The sequence below is a fragment of the Theropithecus gelada genome, chromosome 14 (assembly GCF_003255815.1).
Source record: "Theropithecus gelada isolate Dixy chromosome 14, Tgel_1.0, whole genome shotgun sequence".
Classification (NCBI taxonomy): domain Eukaryota; kingdom Metazoa; phylum Chordata; class Mammalia; order Primates; family Cercopithecidae; genus Theropithecus; species Theropithecus gelada.
The window spans coordinates 116,611,544-116,633,418 of NC_037682.1; the positions used below are offsets into that span (position 1 = coordinate 116,611,544).

Consider the following 21,875-nt stretch of genomic DNA (forward strand, 5'->3'; position numbering starts at 1 on the left):
CCTTGCCTCATTCATCTGTCTCACCACACTCCTCACTCAGTTCTCTGCACAGAGTTGGTAGTTGGTAGACATCTATTGAGTGAAACACGCATTTCCAGTGCTTTTTGCAGAAGGTCAAAGTGTACTTGGTACCTTGGAGACTCAGGTCAGGTCAGAGTAGCTCTTACTTCCCTTTCCTGAGAAAGAACCAAATGAATCTCTCACACACACACACACACACACACACACACACACACACGACCCTGGAGGCCAGCCCCTTTAGTTGATAGCAGCTCCAAAGCACTCTCAAATTCCCACAGAATTCAGGTCTGTGAACATTTTGGAAGAGCCTGGGAAGGGCCAGGCTGGAAAAGGATGAAGCCCTGGGTGCTTGAGGGAGAGGTATGAGTGCTGTGCTCACAAAGGTTTCTAGACCAACAGTGCCCTCCACCCAGGAGAAGAACACGTCCTGCACTCCACAGAGGCTCTTAGCAACCTCCTACCCTACAGTGGACAGCCCCGTATCAGGCAACTAGCCTGTGGCTTCTAGATCTAAATATTTCAGAGCATCTACTATAGCACAACAGCTCTCTGGGCATTCTGTTTCTTGGGTGGCACAGCTGGGCTATCTCCACTTACGGCACCACATCCTAGTTCAAGAGGAAGTCTTGAGCCTTCATGGGCACAGCTCGCCTGCTTACTGGTGATGGGGAAAAGGTGGGGGGAACAGTGGAGCAGACCCAGAGCTGGGAATCTGGAGGTGCTGCTTCCATCCCAGCTTCACCAGCAAGTCCCCCAACCCCCGCCCTCCCATACACAAGTCACCCTTGGCCTCTGTCTTCTACCAGCCAAAGAGGCAGGTAGCCCATTTGGCTCTGACAGCTCTTCCCGCACCCACACATTCCGGTGACCATACTAAACCAAGGCTGAGGGAAGTCCTGCTTAATAGGATATGCAGGCACATCTGTGGACACGCCCATAGTCACAAGCCCGCGCCTGGAAAAGCCCATAGTCACAAGCCCGCGCCTGGAAAAGTACAGGAGTGGACGGCATTCCCTGCCTCTTTCCCTTCCTCAAGGCCTCCAGGCAGCCACCCTGGGGCTGCAGTCTGAGGAGGGGTCCGGGGCCCCGTGTCCTTGCCACCACTAGGAGGTGTGGTGAGCCCTGGGGAGGGGCGAGCTCAGCGCTTGAGGACCCTGGGGCTCTGTAGCTGGCCTGGGGCCCTCCTGCCCCTGTGCGCGCTGTGGCTGCTCCAGAAAGCCTGGGGAACAGCGGGGCCAGGAGCACCGTTATCAGGCTGGGACTCAGGGCCCTCCTGGGGAAGGAGGGGTATCCAAATAGTCTCCAGTCCCCCGTGCTCCTACCAGGCAGGCCTCCTCCCCCTTAGGACCCCTCCCCACATGCACAACAGGCCTGAGCTGATGCTGAACAAAGCGCCGCTGCAGGGGTACCGGTTGTTTTACATATGATTTGAATATTGTTTCTTTCAAGTCAAAATAGCACAGCAAGCCCCTCCCCACCCAGGCTTCTCCCTTAGCTCTCATTTGTTGCCCTGAAGGGCGTGCAACCCTTGCTGCATCCGGCCGGCCCAGGTGGCCCAGCGGGGGACACAGGGAGCTGCTGGGTGCCCAGGGCGGGCCTGCTCGGCGGTGTTAACGGTGCGGCCCCCTTTCTCCTGCCCACAGGTCCTCCATGTGAATCAATCCCATGATGCAACATGCCTCCCCAGCCCCCGCTCTGACGATGATGGCCACGCAGAATGTCCCGCCCCCACCCTACCAGGACAGCCCACAGGTGAGTGCGCAGGGGCCGCTGCCTCCCACCATGGGGGAGGGAGTGTGGTGGCCTTAGAGCCCCAGCTGCAGGCTGGGATATTCCAGGGGCCGACGGGCTGAGCCAGGCCTCCCACAGTCATGTCCTGGCGGCACTCCTGGCTCTTCCCCCTCAGCCTGGGGAGCGAGAGTCCTGCAAACATAGACCCCAAGGGGAGTCACCAGGTTCAGAACCCGGGACCTAGGAGTGGAAGCTAGAGTAATGGTCACAGTCGTGTCCCCCACCCCACCCCTCAGACAGCAGAGAAGCCCAGCCAAACCCCTTTGTTGTGACTGGGGCAAAATCCACAGCTGGGGAGACCCAGGTACCAGATGTGAGTGGAACCGCCCTCTGAGTGTTTGAGAAACTTGCTACTCAGAGGCTCCTGAGTGTCAGGCCCCCGTTCTCCGTCACTTGGGCTCTTGTCCTCCTCTGCCTGCCTATCGGGAGAATCTCTGTTCTCTTCAGAACTCCTCTGGGCTTCTACTTTTTAAAAGCCAAGATTCCTTCTGTATACCCCACAACCCCTTTCTTCTGGTCCCCAGCTTCCACCCCTCAGCTCAGACACAGCGCCCCCCAAGATCTTCTGCACCCCCTACCCCGATTGCCACTCCTGCAACAGCCCCTCCTCAGCAGTGTCTTCTCGCTGTCTTCATGCTGTCGGCCCTCCTCCTCCTGGAAGCCTGCCCAGCTTGTGGGGGCTGCCCTCCCACATCCTTGAGACCAGCCGCTTTTCCTATTTGCTTCCCCCAGGTGCTCCTCTTGTCCACCCTTGGTTCTTTGGAAACTTTGAGTTTTGTGTCTGTGCTTTCACAGAAGCCTTCATTCTCTGACGCCTCCCTTCACACTCTCCTGTCAATATGAATTCGACAATTATTTATTGGGCACCTGTGATGTGAAATGCACCCAGCTAGAATGTCCATCCTCACATTTGCCCATGTGCAGCAGTTGCCCGCTGAGTGCTATGGGCAGGCTACCATCTGCACTCCTCCAGCAGCCAGTCTCTGCCTTACCCTGCCATCCCTCACTCATCAAACACAGCGGTTCTCATGGGCTGCATGGAAAATTTCTGCAGCATGAAAGGGGTCTTAAGATGCAGATGCTGGGCTTGTGCTCACTATGGTCCTGATGCCCCCAGCCTAGTGAGAGCATATAGTAGCTGCTTTATACATCATTGTCATCCCCCGGGAGATTACCAGATGCTCTGGGGCCTCTTTCTAGCGTACTCAGCATATGGAACCCCTTCGACTGCTCTGCCCTTGAAGGTCCAAAAGCCCTGGTCCTTCACCCATCTCTGAGCACATGTCTACGGCCCCGCTCCCACATATCAAATCACATTACTTCCCCAGCTCTCCCAGCCTAACCCCATCCTCAGTGAACCCTCTGCTCATGCCAGTAGTTTCCATGAATAAGCCACAGGGTTGAACTTGGCCTTTACATGGCTCTTGTATTTGAAAGCTTCCAGGCATTCAGCACTATGTCAAGTCCCTTCCCTCTGTAGTTTCAGCTTCCGAGACAAAGTTCAGAAGGAGCCCTCAACTGATGGGAACCTTTTGCCTCCCAAGAAAGAAGTGAGAGAAGGAGAAGCTAGGGGCCAGAATAGGGGCAAGGTGTTCCTTCTTCGATAGCAGCAGATCCGTTCCCACTCTGCTCAGCCAGCACACATCGGTGCCCACGTATCAATTCAGTGGTGGGAACTTGGGCTCCACTCGTTTTGTAACTGGATTCTCTCTCCAGTCAGAATGGGGAACAGAGATGGGGACTCTTCCTGTATTTAGCAGGTGGTAGCTGCCAAGGCCCACACCTCTATACCCAAGACTCAAGGATAGACCAGGGCAGGGCTGAGAGGTCAGAGAACACTGTGTTGGCATGACTGATGGCGGCCGCTCCCCTCTCACCCACCCCTCCCTGTTTTGACTGCCTGGGCAGCTGGGAGACGTTTTGGTTTGGCGGGGATTAGCGGGAGAGCTGCAGCAAGGGCCTGTGTTGAATGCTGATCCAGAAGCCTAATTTAATGATCAGCATACAGCTGGATTAATACATCCCAGCTGTTGAGGGACGGATGGAGGTGGGCTGCAGTCCTAAGGTGCTCAGCTCCCCAGAAGTCACCACTAAGCTGCTCTAGCCTTTGTGAGGTAGAAGGGAGACTCCACTTCCCTATCTAAGGTCTTAGACAGAAGCCAGATACAGGGACTGCCTGAAGGCTCTCCTCTCTGAGGATCCTCCAGACTGTCACCATTTAAAATCTTCACATTTAGAGCAAAGGAATAATTTGCCCTGGGGAAGCTGCCATCTATTTGTAACCCTGGCAATCCATGAGTGAAATATCTGACGAGAAGCATCAGTGTCCATGGTGAACTGACCAGGTCAAGGTGTCAGGGTCTTCATGGCCTTGACGAAGCCACTAGGCTATGCCCAAATTGCCATTGGCCTTCCCTAAGCTGAGCTGGTTCCCAAGGAAACTGAGCTGGATGTGGGGCTAAGGGAGAGGAGCTCGGGCAGGGGTGGAGTGGGAGGGATGGGGGAGCTGGTGGAGGCCTCCAGAACAAAGGCTTCTGACTCTAGGGGGAGAGGCTGTTCTCTCCGGAGAGGGCTGGTATTTGAGGGCCTTCTGCCCACTCTTTCGGGCTTCTAGGAGGGGCTCCCTTGTAGGAATAGCTCTTCCATGCATGCCTGGCTGCTGGCACTTTCTGCAAACTTGCATTGGACCCCTGACTTCTTCCCTTTATCTTTTCAAGATACGGACCCCAGCTTCCTAGGGGGAGACTCTACTGCATTTCCCTTTAGAGTGTTCATATCCCCGAGAACCAGCCACTCTCTGAGACTCCACATCTTCAGGGAAGCAGAGCCTGATGGGGACATGGGTCAGGCACACCAGGGAATCCTGTCCAAAACAGAGCTCTCAGGAAACAAGGCCCACTCCCTCCTTATTCCTTTAGGTCTAATCTCATCATGTTTGGACCACGTATGACTTGTTTCCTCACAACGTGGGCAGCTAAGCACACTTCTCCATCACCTCTTTAGAAACCCAGTTTCTTCCACAGGCAACAAATGGACAGTCTCTGATACGAAGTCCCCCAAATGAAAAAGGAAGTGAGACGCAGAGCCCTTCCTCTGAGACCCATGCGATCGTTTTAATAATGTTCCCGTTGTGCTAAGGGCTAGCAATACCGAGCATAATCTATTCAAATGCACAGGAGAATCTCACTTTGGAAAATTAGGAATCTGCATTAAAAAATTCCCAAGCCCCGGACCTTCTTTATAATAAATTAGAATTTTTTTTCAAGGCAAGTTCTTAACTTGGCAATTTCATTTTTGAAGTTTGGGGAATAAAGTTATTAAAAATGAGGAAGGCCTTTTTTTTCCTTCCCATTTTAGTAGAGAAACATTCATGGTTATGGCCTCGTGCTATTTGGGCACAAGCCAAGTGATACAATGGTTAAGCGGCTTCTAGCCCCTCGGTTCTGTTGCAGTCCATCCTGGAGAAATTTTGCGATTGATTGTAAGGTCATCACTCTGTTGATTGTGCACCGAAGGATGACTGTATGTTTAGAAAGTGCAAAAGCAGGCTGGGCACGGTGGCTCATGCCTGTAATCCCAGCCCTTTGGGAGGCCGAGGTGGGTAGATTGCCTGAGGTCAGGAGTTCGAGACCAGCCTGGCCAACATGGTGAAACTGTCTCTACTAAAAATACAAAAAGTAGCCAGACATGGTGGCACACGCCTGTAGTCCCAGCTACTTGAGAGGCTGAGGCAGGAGAATTGCTTGAACCCGGGAGGCGGAGTTTGCAGTGAGCCAAGATTACACCATTGCATTCCAGCCTGGGAGACAGAGTGAGACTCCATCTCAAAAAAGAAAAAAAGAAAGTGCAAAAGCAACAACCCAGTGGAACCCTCCCTGTGACCTACTTCTTCCTTCTGGTAGCTTCCTGCTAAATTCTGCCAGAGTAGCAGCACCCTCTACTGTCTTAACTACAGGACCCCAATTCCAGCATGCTGTAACTGGGTCCTTGATGCAGACCCTCACTTTGTGCCCTGAAGAGGTAGGGTTAAGTCACCAGGGTGGTGTAATTCTACCATGATTGCCTAATGACCACACTGTCTCTAGAGAGACCTGGATGTGAAATAGGCGTGTGATCCTCAGTTCCGTGCATTGTGTTGATTCCAGCATCACCCCGCTTCTGTTCTGCATCTCTGCCATAGTGGCCTGGCTGTCAGCTGGACTTTCACAGCCCCGTCCTCCCACTGCCCCAGCATCCCCACTGACCCTTCCATTTGCTACTGTTTCTTTCCTCTCCTGCCTTGCTTAGTGTCCCAGCAAGTGTCACTCCAGCCTCCCTCCCAGAATTTTCTTGGGAACACACGACCACCCTGTCACTCCTAGGCAAATACCTCTGATTCGTGTACTCTCAGAAATGTCACTCGAGACCTTCCTGTAACACCCATATGCAACATCACCCACCAAGCGAAGTTCTCACTTCTGTAGCTCCATCAGCCACTCTGGGGAGCCATCCGGGTTCACTAGCAAAGGCAACCACTTCACTCCCCTCACCTTCCCACACAAAACACACTCTCATTATCAGCACCACCCCCCACAACTTTTCCTCAAACGCAGACACATACCTACCCTTCCAAAAATAGCTTTGCCCTTGGCTTATTAGCAAGATAAATATTGTATCTATTTGAGTGTGTATTCAATGTTTAGGACGTTCAGTCTGCGTGTCCCCTGCATGTCAGCTGCATGAGCATTGGACTAGAAAGCAGAAATCCTGGTAGATCCTAGTCTGGCCCACTAGGCACAGCCCCTGTCGATGTGAAACTAAACTCAATGGATAGTTTAGGAACAAATTGATGGCTAGGTAGCTAGGTGCTTACGTAGCATTACTTGATGATGAGTGGCATTAAAAGGGTTTTGGCAGTTCACCAAGGATGCAGCCTCATTTTTGACCAGAGAGAGACAAGACAGGCAGTTAGAACTCCCTGTTGAGATCCGCTTTGGGAGACTCACTTTGGAAGGAAGTCAAGTGTTTGCTCAAGGTCCTTTGCAAAAGCTGCGTCCCTCCCATTCCCCCCACCCTGATCCTCCAGCATCTCTCAGAGTTGGGAGAATGGTGTCTGGGACTCCAGGACACGGCACTGAGATCTGGGGTCAACACAACAGTGTCTCACTTACCCTTCAAGAGGAAGGCTAAAGCTGGGCCAGCCACACTGAGGAAGCCAGACCCGTCTCTCTGGACACCGTCTTTGCCTCCCTGTCCCAGCACCATCCCCACTCCAGGTGGGGCCAGGGGAGGCAGATATCCTGGGGAAGCTGGATGGGATTTGATCAGTCATTAGGATCCCCATGCTGGTTTAATTAACTGGAGGCAAAAGGGGGTGGCCGGGGCCCCTGGCTGTGAATGGCCTCCATCCAGGCCATGCAGCTGTGACAGGCAGAAGCGGGTTCAGATGTTTTCACACTCGCTTTACATTCCTCTCTTTAAGGGCTGGAGCCCCCTGCCTTGCAGGTCCCTCTGCTCAGCTGCCTGTGAAACACATTCGCTTTGCAGCAATAGAGTTCATTCAGCAGCTTTGAAAGTTCCCCTAAGCCTTTTCTGTGATGGTGATTGATGGCTCCCTCTGCCCCTGGGGGCAACACCCCAGGACCATATGGGGACCCACCTTCCCTTGCTTCGACTCACCAGAACAGACTCTTCTCTTTCTTTTTTCTTTTCTGCTGGGCCTTTCTTCTCTTTGTGCGCAGTGGCTTCTCTCTCTGCCTGCTTGAGCCACCCATGTCTTTAAGCTGGACATATCCCTGCACTCCCACTCACTCAAGACCTGGACTCTTCATTGTGTAAAAGGCAAAAACAACCTGCAGGTCCGACAGGGCCTTTATGCCCATTTGGAGGTGGTGGGTTGTCAGCATGGCTTTAAAGCTTGGGGAGAAACACTCTACTGGCCTGGCCTAGGTTTTTTATTTGATGAACTTACTATATTCTGATATTTACCAAAAACAGAGATTTTATTGTCTACCCCCTTGTCCCCAAGCAGGACAAATGCCCTAAACAGCTACAAAAATAGTTAATGGCCCTGGGATACAAAGCCTAAAATAAATCAGGGGACAGGCGATCCAAGTCAGCAGCGGGTCTGGGGAGGACCTTACGTGCTCCGCCTCCCTTTCCTGTGCCGTTGGTCTTAGTTGGTCTTTGGAAAGCTTTGGTGTGTGTGCGGCCTGGCAGGAGGCGGGTGGATGAGTTAGGGCCCCAGGATGCTTGCTGTTCTTGAAGTCTGTGATCTGAAGAGGAGGATGGAATGACTCAACCTCGTAGAAATTCAGGAATCAGGCCTTGTAATAAGAATTTGTATCATTCATCAGCTCCACTGCTGATGAATTATACAGATTCAGGCAAGTAATTTCAGAGCTGTTTCTTTCATTCACTCATGCATTCGATAAACATTGAGTGTATCCTGTGGGCTGTGCGGACATTGTGCTATGTACTGGGTTGCAAAATCAACGGAGTTCCTGTCCTCTTGGAGCTTAGAGTCCATATGGGGCCTTAGTTTCTGCGTTTGTAAAATGAAAATAACTCTGCCCTCCCCGCCTTGCAAGACCGTTGAGAGTGTGGTTACAAAAAGTACAGTGGTGTTCTTCCACCCCTTTTCACCCGCACCCCAATTTCATTCTTCACTCAATCACCTGCACATCTCCAGCAGCCCAGATGGGATTGAACCTTAATTACTTTTTATTAGGAACATAATAGGCATGTCAAATAGGTTTTACCAGCTATGAACACCCCCTTACACACACGATACACAGAGATGTGCACACACTGGGATTCTGGCGTGCCCTCTGAAAGGCCTATTGGAAATCACTGGTTTGGGACTATTACAAAAGGGAAGGATCTTCCAGAGGGAAGCAATGGGATGGGCAGGGGGCCATCAGTTCCCAGGAAAATGCACAAAGCTGGGAAGTGGAGTCCACAACTTTTCTTAGCCTCCTGTCAGTGACAGCTCATTCACTGGAAATGCAGTTAGGAGCAGTGAATGTTCCATGAGTCACATTTTGTAAACCACCGCTTACAAACCCTTTTAAAATTAATCAGCTAACCAAAACCCCCATTGTACACCACTGAGTAACTCTTCTGTGGCCTGTTCTATCCATTTGGCCCAAGATCAGAATGGAGGTGACCGAGGCCCACTGTTCCGAGAGCCTCTTTGAGCTACGTTGGGCTGCCTGGCTCTGCTGCCGGCCCTTCCTCTCCCTGGGCTAACTGGGTTGGGGAATATTTTGAGGAGCCCTCTTTGGCTTCTCCCAGGCTTTGAGATCCTGGAAGTCTTTAGCACATCCCTCATCATTGTCTCCTTGGGGTCATCCTTCGCTCATTTAACATGTGGGAGTGCACCGCGGGCAGGCATGGAAGCTGGGAGACCAGCCCGCTCATGAGATGGACAAAGGGCCCGGTGTTGGGGTGCATTTAGATGAGGCAGGAGTCCAGTCTTCCGAGGCCTGGGGAGGGAGGAGAAGCAGGAAAGGCTTCTTGGAAGAGTTGAAGCTGCATCTGGGTGGGAGGCAGGCTGTGGGGGACATGAGGACAGTCCCTGCTGAGGCAGCTATGGGAGCAAAGGCAGGAAGGTGGACACCATCGGGCGTGCTCAGGCAACCAAGGGTAGGTCTGAGGCGATAGGGTAAGGGGAGGAGGGCTGGGCAGGTGCAAGGCTGCGGATCTGTGAGCAGCTTCCAGGAGTTTTGAAAGTTCCCTCAGCTTTTTCTGTGACTGTAATCGAAGGGTCTCTCTGCCCCTGGGGGCAACACCATATGGGGACCCACTTTCCCTTGCTTTGACTCATCAAAACAGATTCTTCTCTTTCTTTTTTCTTTTCTGCTGGGCCTTTCTTCTCTTTGTACACAGTGACCTCTCTCTCTGCCTGCTTGAGCCATCTATGTCTTTAAACTGGACATATCCCCGCACTCCAGCTCGCCTGAGCAAGCCCAGGTCTGGAGCGCCCTGGACTCTGTGCCCTACAACATTGTTCATGCCCCCTGCTGCCTCCTACCTGTTAAGGCCAAACTTGATGTTTACCAAGTGACCTCAAGCCCTGACCTCTTCGCGGGTCCTTGGCTTCTCTCCTGGTTGCCAGGAAACTGATCCGCACCTGGCTTGCCCCGACCTGGAGGGAGTGCCAGCCCTGCTGGGTCTGCCTGAAATCTCAGCGGCCCCTAGAGGGCCAGGCCTGGGCAGCCCCAGGGAGCCAGAACGCAAGGTTTTGGCAGCTTAAGGGGGCCCTCCTGGGGCTGGCTGGCGCCCACTCTGCCATGTCAAATGGAGGGCTCAGAAGAGGGAATGTCCTCTTAGAAGGAGTGTCTGTGTTTTTTTGTACTTTTAGTAGAGATGAGGTTTCTCCATGTTGGTCAGGCTGGTCTCGAACTCTTGACCTCAGGTGATCTGCACACCTCGGCCTCCCAAAGTGCTGGGGTTACAGGCATGAGCCACTGTGTCCGGTATAATCCCAGCTATTCAGGAGGCTGAAGAAGGAGAATCACTTGAATCCGGGAGGTGGAGCTTGCGGTGAGCCAAGATGGTACCATTGCACTCCGGCCTGGGCAGCAAGAGCGAAACTCCATCTCAAAAAAAAAAAGAAAAAGGGAAAAAAGGAGTGTCTGTGCTGAGAAGGTGCGGGCTTGGCTGTTCAGCGTTTTTAGAAAGAGACCCTGTGGGAGGTGTGTGGGGGTTTAATGGTCATAACGAGCAAGACCGTATGCGGAGGAGGGGTGGCAGGGGGCATAGGAGGTGTGGGGGCACTAGGGCTGGATCTGAACAGAGGGTGGGATTTGGATTTGATTCAGAGGAGAAATCTAGCAAAAGGAAGCATTAGAATTGCTTAGAAACCAAGGTTTGCTGGGCATCTGCTGCTTGCAATGCACCCTCACATATGGTCTCACAGTAGCCCTGGGAAGAGATATTAATAGCTCCATTTTTACCTGATGGGGAAACTGAGGCTCAGAGGAACTAGGTCCTCGCCTTGGGCATGCCACTCAATTCCAAGCTGGTAACACATAATGTAACCTTCTGTGACACCACGGGCCCCCTGTTCCTGCACTGGAACTCACACTTGCCTACTTCCCAGGGAGCTTATGCAGAATGGGTTCCTTCAGCAGGGGTGGCACCCATACTGGCAGGACCCCCAGGGCAGCCCACATGAGAGAAACAACAGCAGTCAGCTCTCAGGGTGTGGGCTGTAGGGTATGTGGATTATATTAACAATAACCGCCATATGCTGAATAGCTACTGAGTGCCAGCTACTTTGCATATAATTGTCTCATTTAATGCTGCACACCCTGTACCTTGAGTATAATTATTCCCATTTTATAGATGAGGACCCTGGTTGAGAAAGGTTGAGTAACTTGCCCAAATCACACAGGCAGGAGAGAGCCAAATACAAAGTAGAGATTCATCCCAGCACATCGTGCTCTGTGCCACTGTCTCCAGCTCTGGGCTGGACACCCAGTTCCCCCCAGTCGGTTATATGGTCAGGAACTGTAGACTTATCTTTTGTGGCCTGAGGATTCCGGGTCAAGGAGGTAAATCTGCAGCTAAAATGGTAGCATTCAATCGGACCTACCCACTCCGTACCAGTCATTCCTGATTCAACAGATATTTCAGATACTCTCTCTACCAGACACTGAGGCTATAACAGTAAACAGAAAAGCCCTGGTCCTGCCCTCAAGGATCCTACAGGCTAGTGAGGGAGGGAGGCGAGTGAGCAGACAGGTCGCAGCAGCATGCTGAGGGCCACGCAGGCCTGGGGGAGAGGAGCCTGGCCCGATTCCGGATGCTCCGCCATCATCCCCTGGAGAAGACAGCCATCCCCATCATGGCGGTAGGAGGTAGGAGGCACCTCGCCTATTTTTCAGATGAGGAACCTGAAACCCTGGAAGGTAAAGTTACATCTTTAAGGTTGTAAGTGGTAAGGGTGGGATTCAAAACTAGTTCTGTCTGAAACGGACGCTTCTGCTCTCCCCAACGCCAACCATCTTCTATGGGTGCTGGAAAGACCTTGGTGTCAGCCTCACTTCTCAACCATCTGCTCCCACCTCCCATGAGCAAGATAGGAAGTCTGAAGGGAAGTTGGCAGGAGGCGGTAGCTGAATGCAACTTGGGCCTCCAGGCTCCAGAAGGCTTGAAGCCCCTGCAGGCAGGTTTCCTCTGGGCTCTCGGCCTCCAGGCTCCTCGTAGCTTCGGAGGGAAGTCGACCCAGCTTTGAGCCACCTTTGGTTAATAAACCAGCTGTGCCTTCCTACCTGGGTTCCGCGTGGGAGAACTGTTTCTGGCACAATCATTGTTGGGAGAATGATTTGAACTCATAGGGGAGAGGTTTGTTGAGGGAGTGGGACAAACTGGAACCAGCAGTGAGGACGGGGTGGATGAGATAGAGACTTAGAACACATGCAGAGGCGGAGTGAAGTTTCATTCTAATTTGAGCCCCCCACGCCTCCTGCCTCTTTTTTCACAGAATGGGAAAAAAATCTTTCCATTCTCCTCTTCAAAGAAAAGTAATTAAATGCTCCAATTCATATAGTACGATTAGTCAGAAGGCCCTCTGTGGGCTTCTGTTTTCTCATCTGCGAAATGGAGATGATGATAACCTACTGTGCAGGATTATTGTGAAACATGAAAGCCCACATAGCTTTTTTCTCTTTTTTTTTTTTTTTTTTTTTTTTTTTTTTTAGAGACAGGGTCTTGCTCTGTCTCCCAGGCTGGAGCACAGTGGTACGACTGTAGTTCACTGAAGCCTAGACTTTCTGGACTCAGGCATCCTCCTGCCTCAGCCTCTCGAGTAGCTGATACTACAGGCACACACCACCACATCCAGCCTATTTATTTTACTTTTTGCAGAGATGGGTTCTTGTTTTGTTGTCCAGGCTGGTCTTGAACTCCTGGCTTCACGCAGTCCTCCCGCTTCAGCCTCCCAGAGCACTGAGATTGCAGATTACAGTGGCGTGAGCCTCTGCACTGAGCCCAGAAATATTTTATTAGCTTACTAGAACAAAACATGTCACTCTTCCCTACAATTGGAAAAAGATAGTGCTTTACAGAGAAGAAGCATCTGTGGGGGTTGTGGATGTCATTGAGGGCAAGTTAGATCTTCCCAGCACCCCTTAAAACACACCAGGGAGCATCTCCTACTCATTTTCATGAGTAGAAGACCAGACTGCCAGCATGGCTGGATCTCTCAGCCCCACCCAGATTTTACACACCTGCATATACATCTGAAAACTCCCAACTCTTCCCACTCCTTTTTAGAATGGGAAAAGAAAGAACCTTCAAACCAAGAATCTGATTCAAACCAAGAATCAGGGTTTCCTTAGCTGCAAGCTTAAGGCAGAACTGGTTCTGGCTAGATGGCAGAGAGAAGTCCAGTGGTTATAGCATCTACAGGAGGGAACTGCATGGAGGTGATGGCCCCAGGGTATTTGCCCCAAGAAAGAACTCTAGGCCAAGAGACGACATGGGAAGCACAGAACCCACTTCAGCCTCCCAAAGCACTGGGATTGCAGGTGTGAGCCACTGCACCCACTCCAGAAATATTTTATTAGTGTGTGTGTAGGTGCTGGCACAGTGTCACATCTGATAGGGGCCTCCACAGGGAATGCTGCCTCCTGCCCCACCAGTAACCATTGTCTGGTTCTCTTGATTAATCAGCACAACCTGCAGAGTGAGTATTATCTCCTGCATTTTACAGATTAGGAAACCAAAGAGATCAGGAAACTTGTCCCAAAACACGTAGCTAATAATTGGCAGAGGAGCATCAAACCCAGGGCCGGATCCTCTGCTCTTTCCATTCTCTGAGGCTTTTCTGATCTCCCAGGCAGTTCTCAGGACATTGTTCAACGTTGCCTGAGCTTCCCCTGGTTGAAAAGGGACAGTCCTCCATGCCTGCACTGATGCCTACCTGTCCCTTTCCCTAGCGGGCTGCCAGGGCAGGGTCTCCAGAGTGCTCTGAGGGCTCCTTGAAGAAAAGCTCCAAATCTGGAGTGGCCAGTTCTGAGACCAGCTGTGAATGCACCAAGTGGCCTCCTGCAGTGGATAAGATGAGTTTCTTCCCATGCCAGACCAAAAAGAATGGAAGAAAGCTACTTGGGGAAAAACTGAAATTAGAGATGTGCTAGTAAATATTTAACAACTTGCTCTCTGAGAGTGGGGGTGGGGAGCGCTGGGGCAAGCCCTGATTTGCAGCATTTGCCAATTTCCATGGTGTAAATGCTCCCACCATGGCCAATTTCAAGCTCCCAATGTGATGTCAACCAATTTGCAAAATTTCTGAAGATTTAACAATTGGCTTTCACAGGCCAGAACAGGGCAGTTTCAGCCCACTGCTTAATAGCCACGGCCTGCGCCTGGTTCATGCCTGAGCCTACTTTTTAGACTGTGCTGCCCAGTAAATTCCCCCCAAAAAATTCAAGTTATTCCCATCCTCCTGGCCCCCAAGCCCTGTGGACAGCTGCAGGTCCTCTCCCTTTGAGCTCCAATTCTTGAGAAGTGGATATCTCTGGCTAGAAAAAGAAACCTATTTGGTGATAAACACTCATTCTCCAAACCTGCAGGAAATGCACAGTTTGCTGACTTGGCCCCCATGAGCTATATAAATTTGAGTCATCGTCCTCCTCAGACCAGCTCTGCTGTCTTCTTTCCATACTTCTGCCAGTCACAGCCTCTCAGCTGGGGCCTCTTAGGACACTGGCAAGTGACCGCTTTTGATTTACATTTTATTCTGAGGTTTCCTCTTTCACCCACCAGGGCCTTCCCCACCCACCTTTCCCCGAACTCCTGCCTAGGAGGGGGACTTCATCCTGCTTCATCCCTCTTCATCCCAGGAGCTCAGCTAACAGAAGCCGTTTGTGGATTCCTTCAAGGACATGAGGAAACTCACTCCTAGTGGGCAGAGCAGAGCACACTCTTCCCCCTACATGTCACCCTCAAACGAGCTGTGCAGATGTAGCTATGCCTTGCTTTATGGCAGAAGTACATTCCGGAAATCTCATGTTTAATAATAACAACCTCTCCTCCATCTGTGAAGCACTCTAGAGTTTCCAAAGCACTTTTACATACTACACATCGTCAAATCCGAGCCTCACACCAGCACTGTGTGGTGGGTGGTGATTACTAAAACACCCTCATGGTGTCTGAGCCTGTTGGAGTTGGAGGGGACTTCAGCTATCATGTAACCCAGCCACCCAGCTGAAGCTCCCATCTTCTCCACAGTGGCCCAGCTGGTCAGTCCGACTCTACTTGGCCTCTGCAGTGGCAGGAAATTCACCTGGAAAGGGAAGCAGCCCATTCCAGCCTTAAAGAGTTGGGGGATTGGAAAAGTATTATTTAGGTTGTCTCCTTGTTATAGATCAAATGCATTGCTTGTAGTTCGGCCCTTCGAGTCATACAGAACTGATATAATCAAATCCCCTCATTCAGATATTCAAAGGGGGCTTTCATGTCTCCTCTTCTCCCCCATCCTCCAAATCTTGCTTATATATTCCAGGTTCCTTCAAACATTCCTCATACAATGAAGTACCGAACCCCTTTACCATCCTGGCCAACTCTGCTTTGAATGTATTTTCATGTACTTGTTTAATCAGAGTAGTGCAAGACCAGAAGTTTCTGCACGCTGTGAGCAATGCCTCTGTTAATGCATCCTCAGCTAGCATTAGTTTAGGTTGGATTTTTTTGACAGACACATTACACTTTTGATACACTGAGCTAGCTGTCAACTAAAACACGGCTATTAAGCCATGTCTCTCCCTCCCTGCACTTCAATATTGGTTTTTCTTGGCCCAAATGTTAGAAGTGTTAAAGTTTAGCTTATTAGATGAAGATTAATCTTATCAGATTTAGCCCCTTGCCAAAATCTGTAAAGATCTTTTGGATCCCAGTTTCATGGCATTCGTAAATTTGTTGAGCATTTTTTTAGACGTTCTCTAAATCACTGATTAAAGTGCTGAATAAGAGGATAAGGAGGAAGCATGTGACACTCTTTTGGAAACCTGCCCCAAACTGATATCTTTCCTTTAATTGTCATCCCTTGGGTATAGTTTGCTAATCCATGCAATTGTCCACCAGGCTGCGTCTCTCCACGTTTTCTGCCAGGCTATCATGGGAAATACCTTGCTGAGGTCGCTTACACCATGTTTTCCTGATCTGCAAGCTTAATGATCATGTCAGATCCACGAACTGAGCTTTCTGATAGCAGTCTCTCATCTTTGTGATCCCAGTGCCCAGCATGGTGCCTGGTACATGGCAGGGACTCAAGAAGTATTTGAAGAAATGATCAGTTGCGTTAGTGAATGAAGGATGAATCTGGCCCAGATAAGTGTGAAGATGACTGGGTTTTAGTTTTTTTCAGAATTCACTTTCTTTCTCTATTTTGAAAATTGGAACAGCATTTGCTTCTACTTTCTTTCTTACAGCACCTCCTTAATACTCATGAATTCCAAAAGGTCACCAATTTGCTTACTGATGAGAAAATAGGAGCTTAGGAAAGTTAAAGAATTTGCCCAAGGTCAAAGGCTAATAGGGGGAGACGGTAGGATTCAAACAATTGTCGTCTGGCTTCCAGGCACCATGATGCTATGTCTAGCCTCTTACCCACTGAGATTGGAAAGGCTCCCCCAGATCAGCCGACAGTGGCAAGGGTATTTCTGCCTAATAAACAATGATACAATCTAGGAAAGCAGGTACATTTCTTTTACAGTCTCAATCTCATTCACCATCCATCATTCATCTATTCATTGATTCAACAAATATTTATTGAACACCTACTAGTGCCAGGCTATTCTGGGCCCTACGGATTCAACTGTTACAATCACTCCATGAGTTTACGTTTTAGCTGGGAGTGAAGAGAAAATCAATAAGCACATAAATATAGAATATGGTCATGGTAAGGGCTATGAAGAAAAATAAAGCAAAAGGCGGAGGGGCTGTATGATACTCCAAAGAGGTGGCATCTGAGCGGAGATCTAAATGAAGAGATCTAAATGAAGACATGCAAATGTCTTGGGGATATATGCACCAGCAATGCTTGTATTCACAGAAGTATAATACTTTTTCTTCCAGAAAGCAGGGACCTAGATTCATATGATGAACTTTGCAACTATAAAATATCTGATTCTTTCAAGGCACGTTCGTTCATTTATTTACTCACTCATTTTCTCCGCAAGTATTTTTAATAAGCATCAAACGTTTTTACTAAGTATGTGTCAGTTGGAAGCTATCTATGAAGGAGGGAACAAGGCCTCAGAGGAGAAGACAGATAAGTACATGAAGCCCAACACCACATGTGGGGAGAGCTACCATCGTACTATGGACAGGGTGATATAAGAGATCAGTTGAGGCTTATCATCATTCACACTTGTAGACATTTCTTTGACTGAAGGAAATAAAAAAGCATGAAACTCCATAATGATGGTTTTTTTTTTTAAAAAATTAAATCATTGAACCATTTCTTTAAATAAAACCTTAGATAGAAAATCTAATAGATAGTATTAAAAGGAGTTGCTCTGGTTGGTACAAAATTGCCGACCTCGGGACACCTTCATAAACATGTCACAGATTATGAAAACCCCTGCCCTAAATATTTGTTATGGCCAAGAACAAGAATCTGTCCATTGCCCACTAAAGACTGCTTGTCTTGAAGTGGCCAGGTAAACCAAATTTGGAGAGCCATTCAGTCAAAACCGCTGGGACCATTGCCTGTGGCTTGCATTAAAGGGAATAAATAAACCTGTGTCCAAATGACAGCTGATTCAGCTCCTTTATTCCTGCTTTTCAAAGTCATCAAATCAACTGTATGATGGTCCAGACGACTCATAAGCACAATTTAAAGGGTTCATCCTATTGTTTTTTTCTCCTTCTGGGCAAGGGTTACCATATTTGCATTAAGAGTCATCTCTTTTCAGAGTGTGCTGGGCATCTCCTGGTTTTGGATGGCTGAAGTTGTTTTCTAGAACATGCTCATTTGAAGAAAGCCAGCTTTTCTCCCCACTGTAGCACATGTACGAATGGATGCTCATTGTGTGCTCACAGTTCTCTTGCCCACATGCTCTCTTCCGGGCACAGCACAGGCCGAGGCAGACCTCACACTACAGCCTGGAGACCAGTACCTTGGCCATGCTAACCCACCATCTCCCCTTTCTTCTCTCTGCAGATGACGGCAACCACCCAGCCACCCTCCAAGGCCCAGGCTGTCCACATCTCTGCCCCCTCAGCTGCTGCCAGCACACCTGTACCCAGTGCCCCCATCGACCCCCAGGCCCAGCTGGAGGCTGACAAGCGAGCTGTGTACAGGTAGGAGACACTTCAGCTGTGTCTACAGCCCTCAACCAGCTTCAGGCCCAGCTCATCTGTGAGTGAGAATGCAGGCAAAAGGGTGGGCTTGACAGAGATGACGGCCAATAGCTATTCTCCCTCGGCCTCCTCTCTCTAGTCAATCCAGAAACCCCTCAGCTGGCCACAGTGACTCTAGCTTTCTGGAAATGTCTAGGGAGGGATATGGAGGCCTAGGCAGCATCTTCCAAGAGCAGCACTTCCTATCTCAACCAGGCAGATGACCCCTAATGGGTATCAGAAACCCTCCGCTCAGTCAAACAGGCAGCTGCCTCAGGACCCTGTCCTCACCCTGTGCCCCATTGTTGCTTTCCCTCCATCAAGCCCGCCAGAGCTTGGCGGACCTCTGACCGCACCCTCTAGGACTTGGCAGTCCACAAACTTTAGGAGGCATGAAAATCACAGGGAGAGCTTGTTAAAACACGTGGTTCTGGGCTCCATCCTCGAAGATGCCAAATCAGTAGATCGAGCTATAGGAAGAGGGATATGCATTCTTTAAAAGCATTCCAGGTGAATCTGATGTGGCTGGTTATTGGACCACACTTGGATCCATGGTAGTCTTTGTTTTTAAAGAATAGGTATTGGGTGTGATTGTAGGTTCTGGCACTTTTCCCCAAAAAGGGGAGTTTGCTGAGGACAGGCAGCTTGTTTTGTCTTGTTCTGCATCTGCCCCACGCATCCAGGGCTGAGTCTTGAATATTGCAGAGGGCGGGATGGGGCTCAGGGAAATGCCTCTCTCCTTGATGAACTCCCGTTCTTGTACATAGTTGGGGAGGAAGATGCTGTCACCTGAGAACAGGTCTGAATGAGGTTCCTACAGGGACTTTGGTTATCATATCCACTAAGAATATGATAACCCAAGGTGAGGACTAAGGTGCCCAAGTCTGCACTCAGTATTGAGGCTGGACCCTTGCTCACATTCCCTTGTGGGGGCTTATATGTTCACATGCATCAGCAAGCATGGCTCGCCTCTGGCTGGGCACACACTGCAGCAGGTGCGAATGCCAGTAACACGTGGAATGATTCACCCAAGACTAATGAATAGGAAGATTTATTTCTTTCTGACTCCTCCCCCACCACCCCAATGACAGCGCCTTTATGGTAATGGTGGTAATTAGGGCTGTTATTCTCATTCTCATCGGCATTATTTTTAGTTCCTCAGATAAGCCAAATGCCTCTAATACCAACATTTGGGAGTCCAGAGCAGTGGCCTCTGATCATGGATCCTGGCACTGGGGGCCTCCTGGGCCCAGCAGAGGGACAAAACACAGCACCCGTGCCCTGACCTGCGAAACACATAGGCCAGGCCCGGCTGCCTGCCGGTGGAGAGCTCTGGCTTGGGACCCAAAGAACTCCAGGACCCGGTCATGGTACCTGTCAGGGAGACTGTAAGAAAGGTCAAGCTAGCCACCCCAGTGTGGGATGGGCCTCCTTCCCTCGGCCTTTCCCTCTTTACACTCTCTTATTGAATCCTTACTATTCCTATGTGCGGGCTGTGCTAGACTCCAGCAGAAGGAGGGCCAAGGTACAGGCTCTTCCCTCCGTCTCTCCAGGCACCGTCTCATGTGCAAACAAGAAACGAGCTATGTGGTCAGAGCAACAGGGAAGGCTTCACAGAGAAGGCAATATTTGAGTTTGGTCCTAAAAGTTGAGTAAGAGACCCCACTAGGTGGAGAAATGGGGTGGGAGAGGACCTTTCAGGAATAGCCAGTGGCCAGAGAAGCTGGGAGTGGAGAGGTGAGACTGCACAGCCACCTGTAATTAACCCGGGCAAGGTGCGGTGGGCTTGTGCTTTTGTGGGGAGCATAAGGAGGGAAGGGAGTAACATGGCCTCTGAAAACCGCCTGACAGCCTGATGACGTATGCTTGTCATACTCTATTTGGAGCATTGCTACTCAAAGTATGGCCTGTGGACTCGCAGCATCACATCACCTGGGAGCAGATTAGAAATGCAGGCTCTCAAGGCTCACTCAGGCCTAAGGACTCACAATCTGAATTTTCACAAGATCCCAGGGGATTCCTACGCATACTGAAGACTCACCTCGCAGCTGTTCAGACCCCTGGGACAGGGGCCTGTAGTGAGCATAGATCATCGTCGAGAAAGACCCCCAGATGAGTGGTGTAACAAACAGTTTTTAGAAACCTAGGTTTCAGTCCCACCTCCGCCGTGTCCTAGCCTCTCCGAACTTTCATGTCCCGATGGAACCTAAGCAGCAGACTTGATAAGAATCAATGAGATGGCCCATGGAGGCACCTGGCCCCCTGTCTGGCACCAAACAGACGGGTTTATTAGGTCCTCACCAATGGGAACCATGGGTTCCAAAGCCCTTCTCACAATACCAGGCACGTACCCTACCCAGGCCAACCTGCAGGAGAGGTGGGTCACCGCTCCCATGGGAGCCATCACATGAATGTCACTTGAAATATGGCCTAGACCTTTCTGCAATTAACACTTCTTCCTACTCCCCTTCCCTCCTGGGCTTTATCTTCTCCCATGGGGCTGACCACCTGCAACCCTTGGTGTTTGCCTAAAGTATGTCTGCAGCTGTCTGACGTGGAAGAGGGAATCCCAGGCAAACGTAGCTGCCCCAGCACCTCAGGACACCGAACTGACAGCAGCAGCATGCTGGCTTCCCATCTCTCCAGTCCTGCTGCTGCCTCCTGGCCCGGCAGCCCCAGGATTGTCTCCTACAACCACACCTCTCCCATTAGTACCAGCCGCCCTCTCTGCAGCCATTGCCCCGGGATGACCGGGGAGGGAGCTCAGCCTCCTGTAGGGTCAGGTAATTTTAATTAGATTTGCCTGCCTGGGGCAGCCTGGCTGCTCCAAAGCACATCGGGGAGTCGGCATTTCATGTCAATAAATGTAACCAGACCCTTTCCATTCAGATGAGTGCCCCACACTGGCTTTTGGGAGCCCCCATCATGGCCCCTCCTAGAACCACAGATGAAGGAAGGGTGAGGGTGGCCCCTCCCTGCCTAGGGCCTTGCTGGGTGGCAGAGGGACAGTGTGACAAAGGGGAGGGAGCTTGCCAGTGCCCGGGAGGTTTTATTTGTGTATGAGGATGTGTTAATGAAATGTACTAGTTCCCTTCTGATGTGGAAACTGTGGGGTGGGGGACGGAGGGCAGCGTCTGTCTTTAATTGGATCATACCAGAGCATCATCTGGACTAATCAGCAAAGCAACCAGGGGCTCCCGCTCAGATTAATGATTGCAGTCTAATCCGAGCAGATCCCATGATTGGATACACATCGCGGGTAATTGTGTTTGTGGCCCAGGAGCAGCACTGAGAGGGGGTCCAAAGAAGGGAGGCCAGTGGAGTGAGGGACCACAGGTTTGAACCTCCCAAACCTCAGTTCTCTCCTCCCCCAGCCCCCACCTCAACCCTGGGGTTTTCTCTCAAAGAAGTTCAAGCTTAGCTTGAACCACAGTACCCATCTGCCCATGCTGGTGATGGGTTCGATGTTAGGTGCTGCCTAAATCGGGGGATTAGGTTGCCGGCAGCGCAGAGGCAGGGCCAAAAGGGTGAGGTTAATCCAGCTTTCCCTCCCCCTCCTCCCCTCCAGTCTCCTTCGTTCCTCTTTGAAGTGAGTGGGTTCCCATGGAAACCATGGTGTCCTGAGGAGCAGGAGAGGGGCAGGAGCTAGGCCTGGCCAGGTGCTGGTGGGGGAGGAGGCTGGCTTTCCAATGACTGCTCTGCTGAACCTCTGAGAACCAGGGACGTGG

General features: G+C 50.6%; 1 protein-coding gene across 4 annotated transcripts in view; it reads left to right on the top strand.

Annotated features, from left to right (window-relative positions):
• The window catches only part of PKNOX2 (PBX/knotted 1 homeobox 2), a 268,399-nt gene that overhangs the window by 185,011 nt on the left and 61,513 nt on the right, over window positions 1–21,875 (top strand). For 2 of the 4 annotated variants that reach the window (XM_025358003.1, XM_025358004.1), the window contains 2 exons: window positions 1,665–1,773; window positions 17,969–18,108. In XM_025358003.1, coding sequence (XP_025213788.1) covers window positions 1,687–1,773; window positions 17,969–18,108 — 227 coding nt within the window. In that variant the 5' untranslated portion in view covers window positions 1,665–1,686. The remainder of the gene's footprint in view (window positions 1–1,664; window positions 1,774–17,968; window positions 18,109–21,875) is intronic. The other 2 variants (XM_025358005.1, XM_025358006.1) reach the window with 1 other exon arrangement.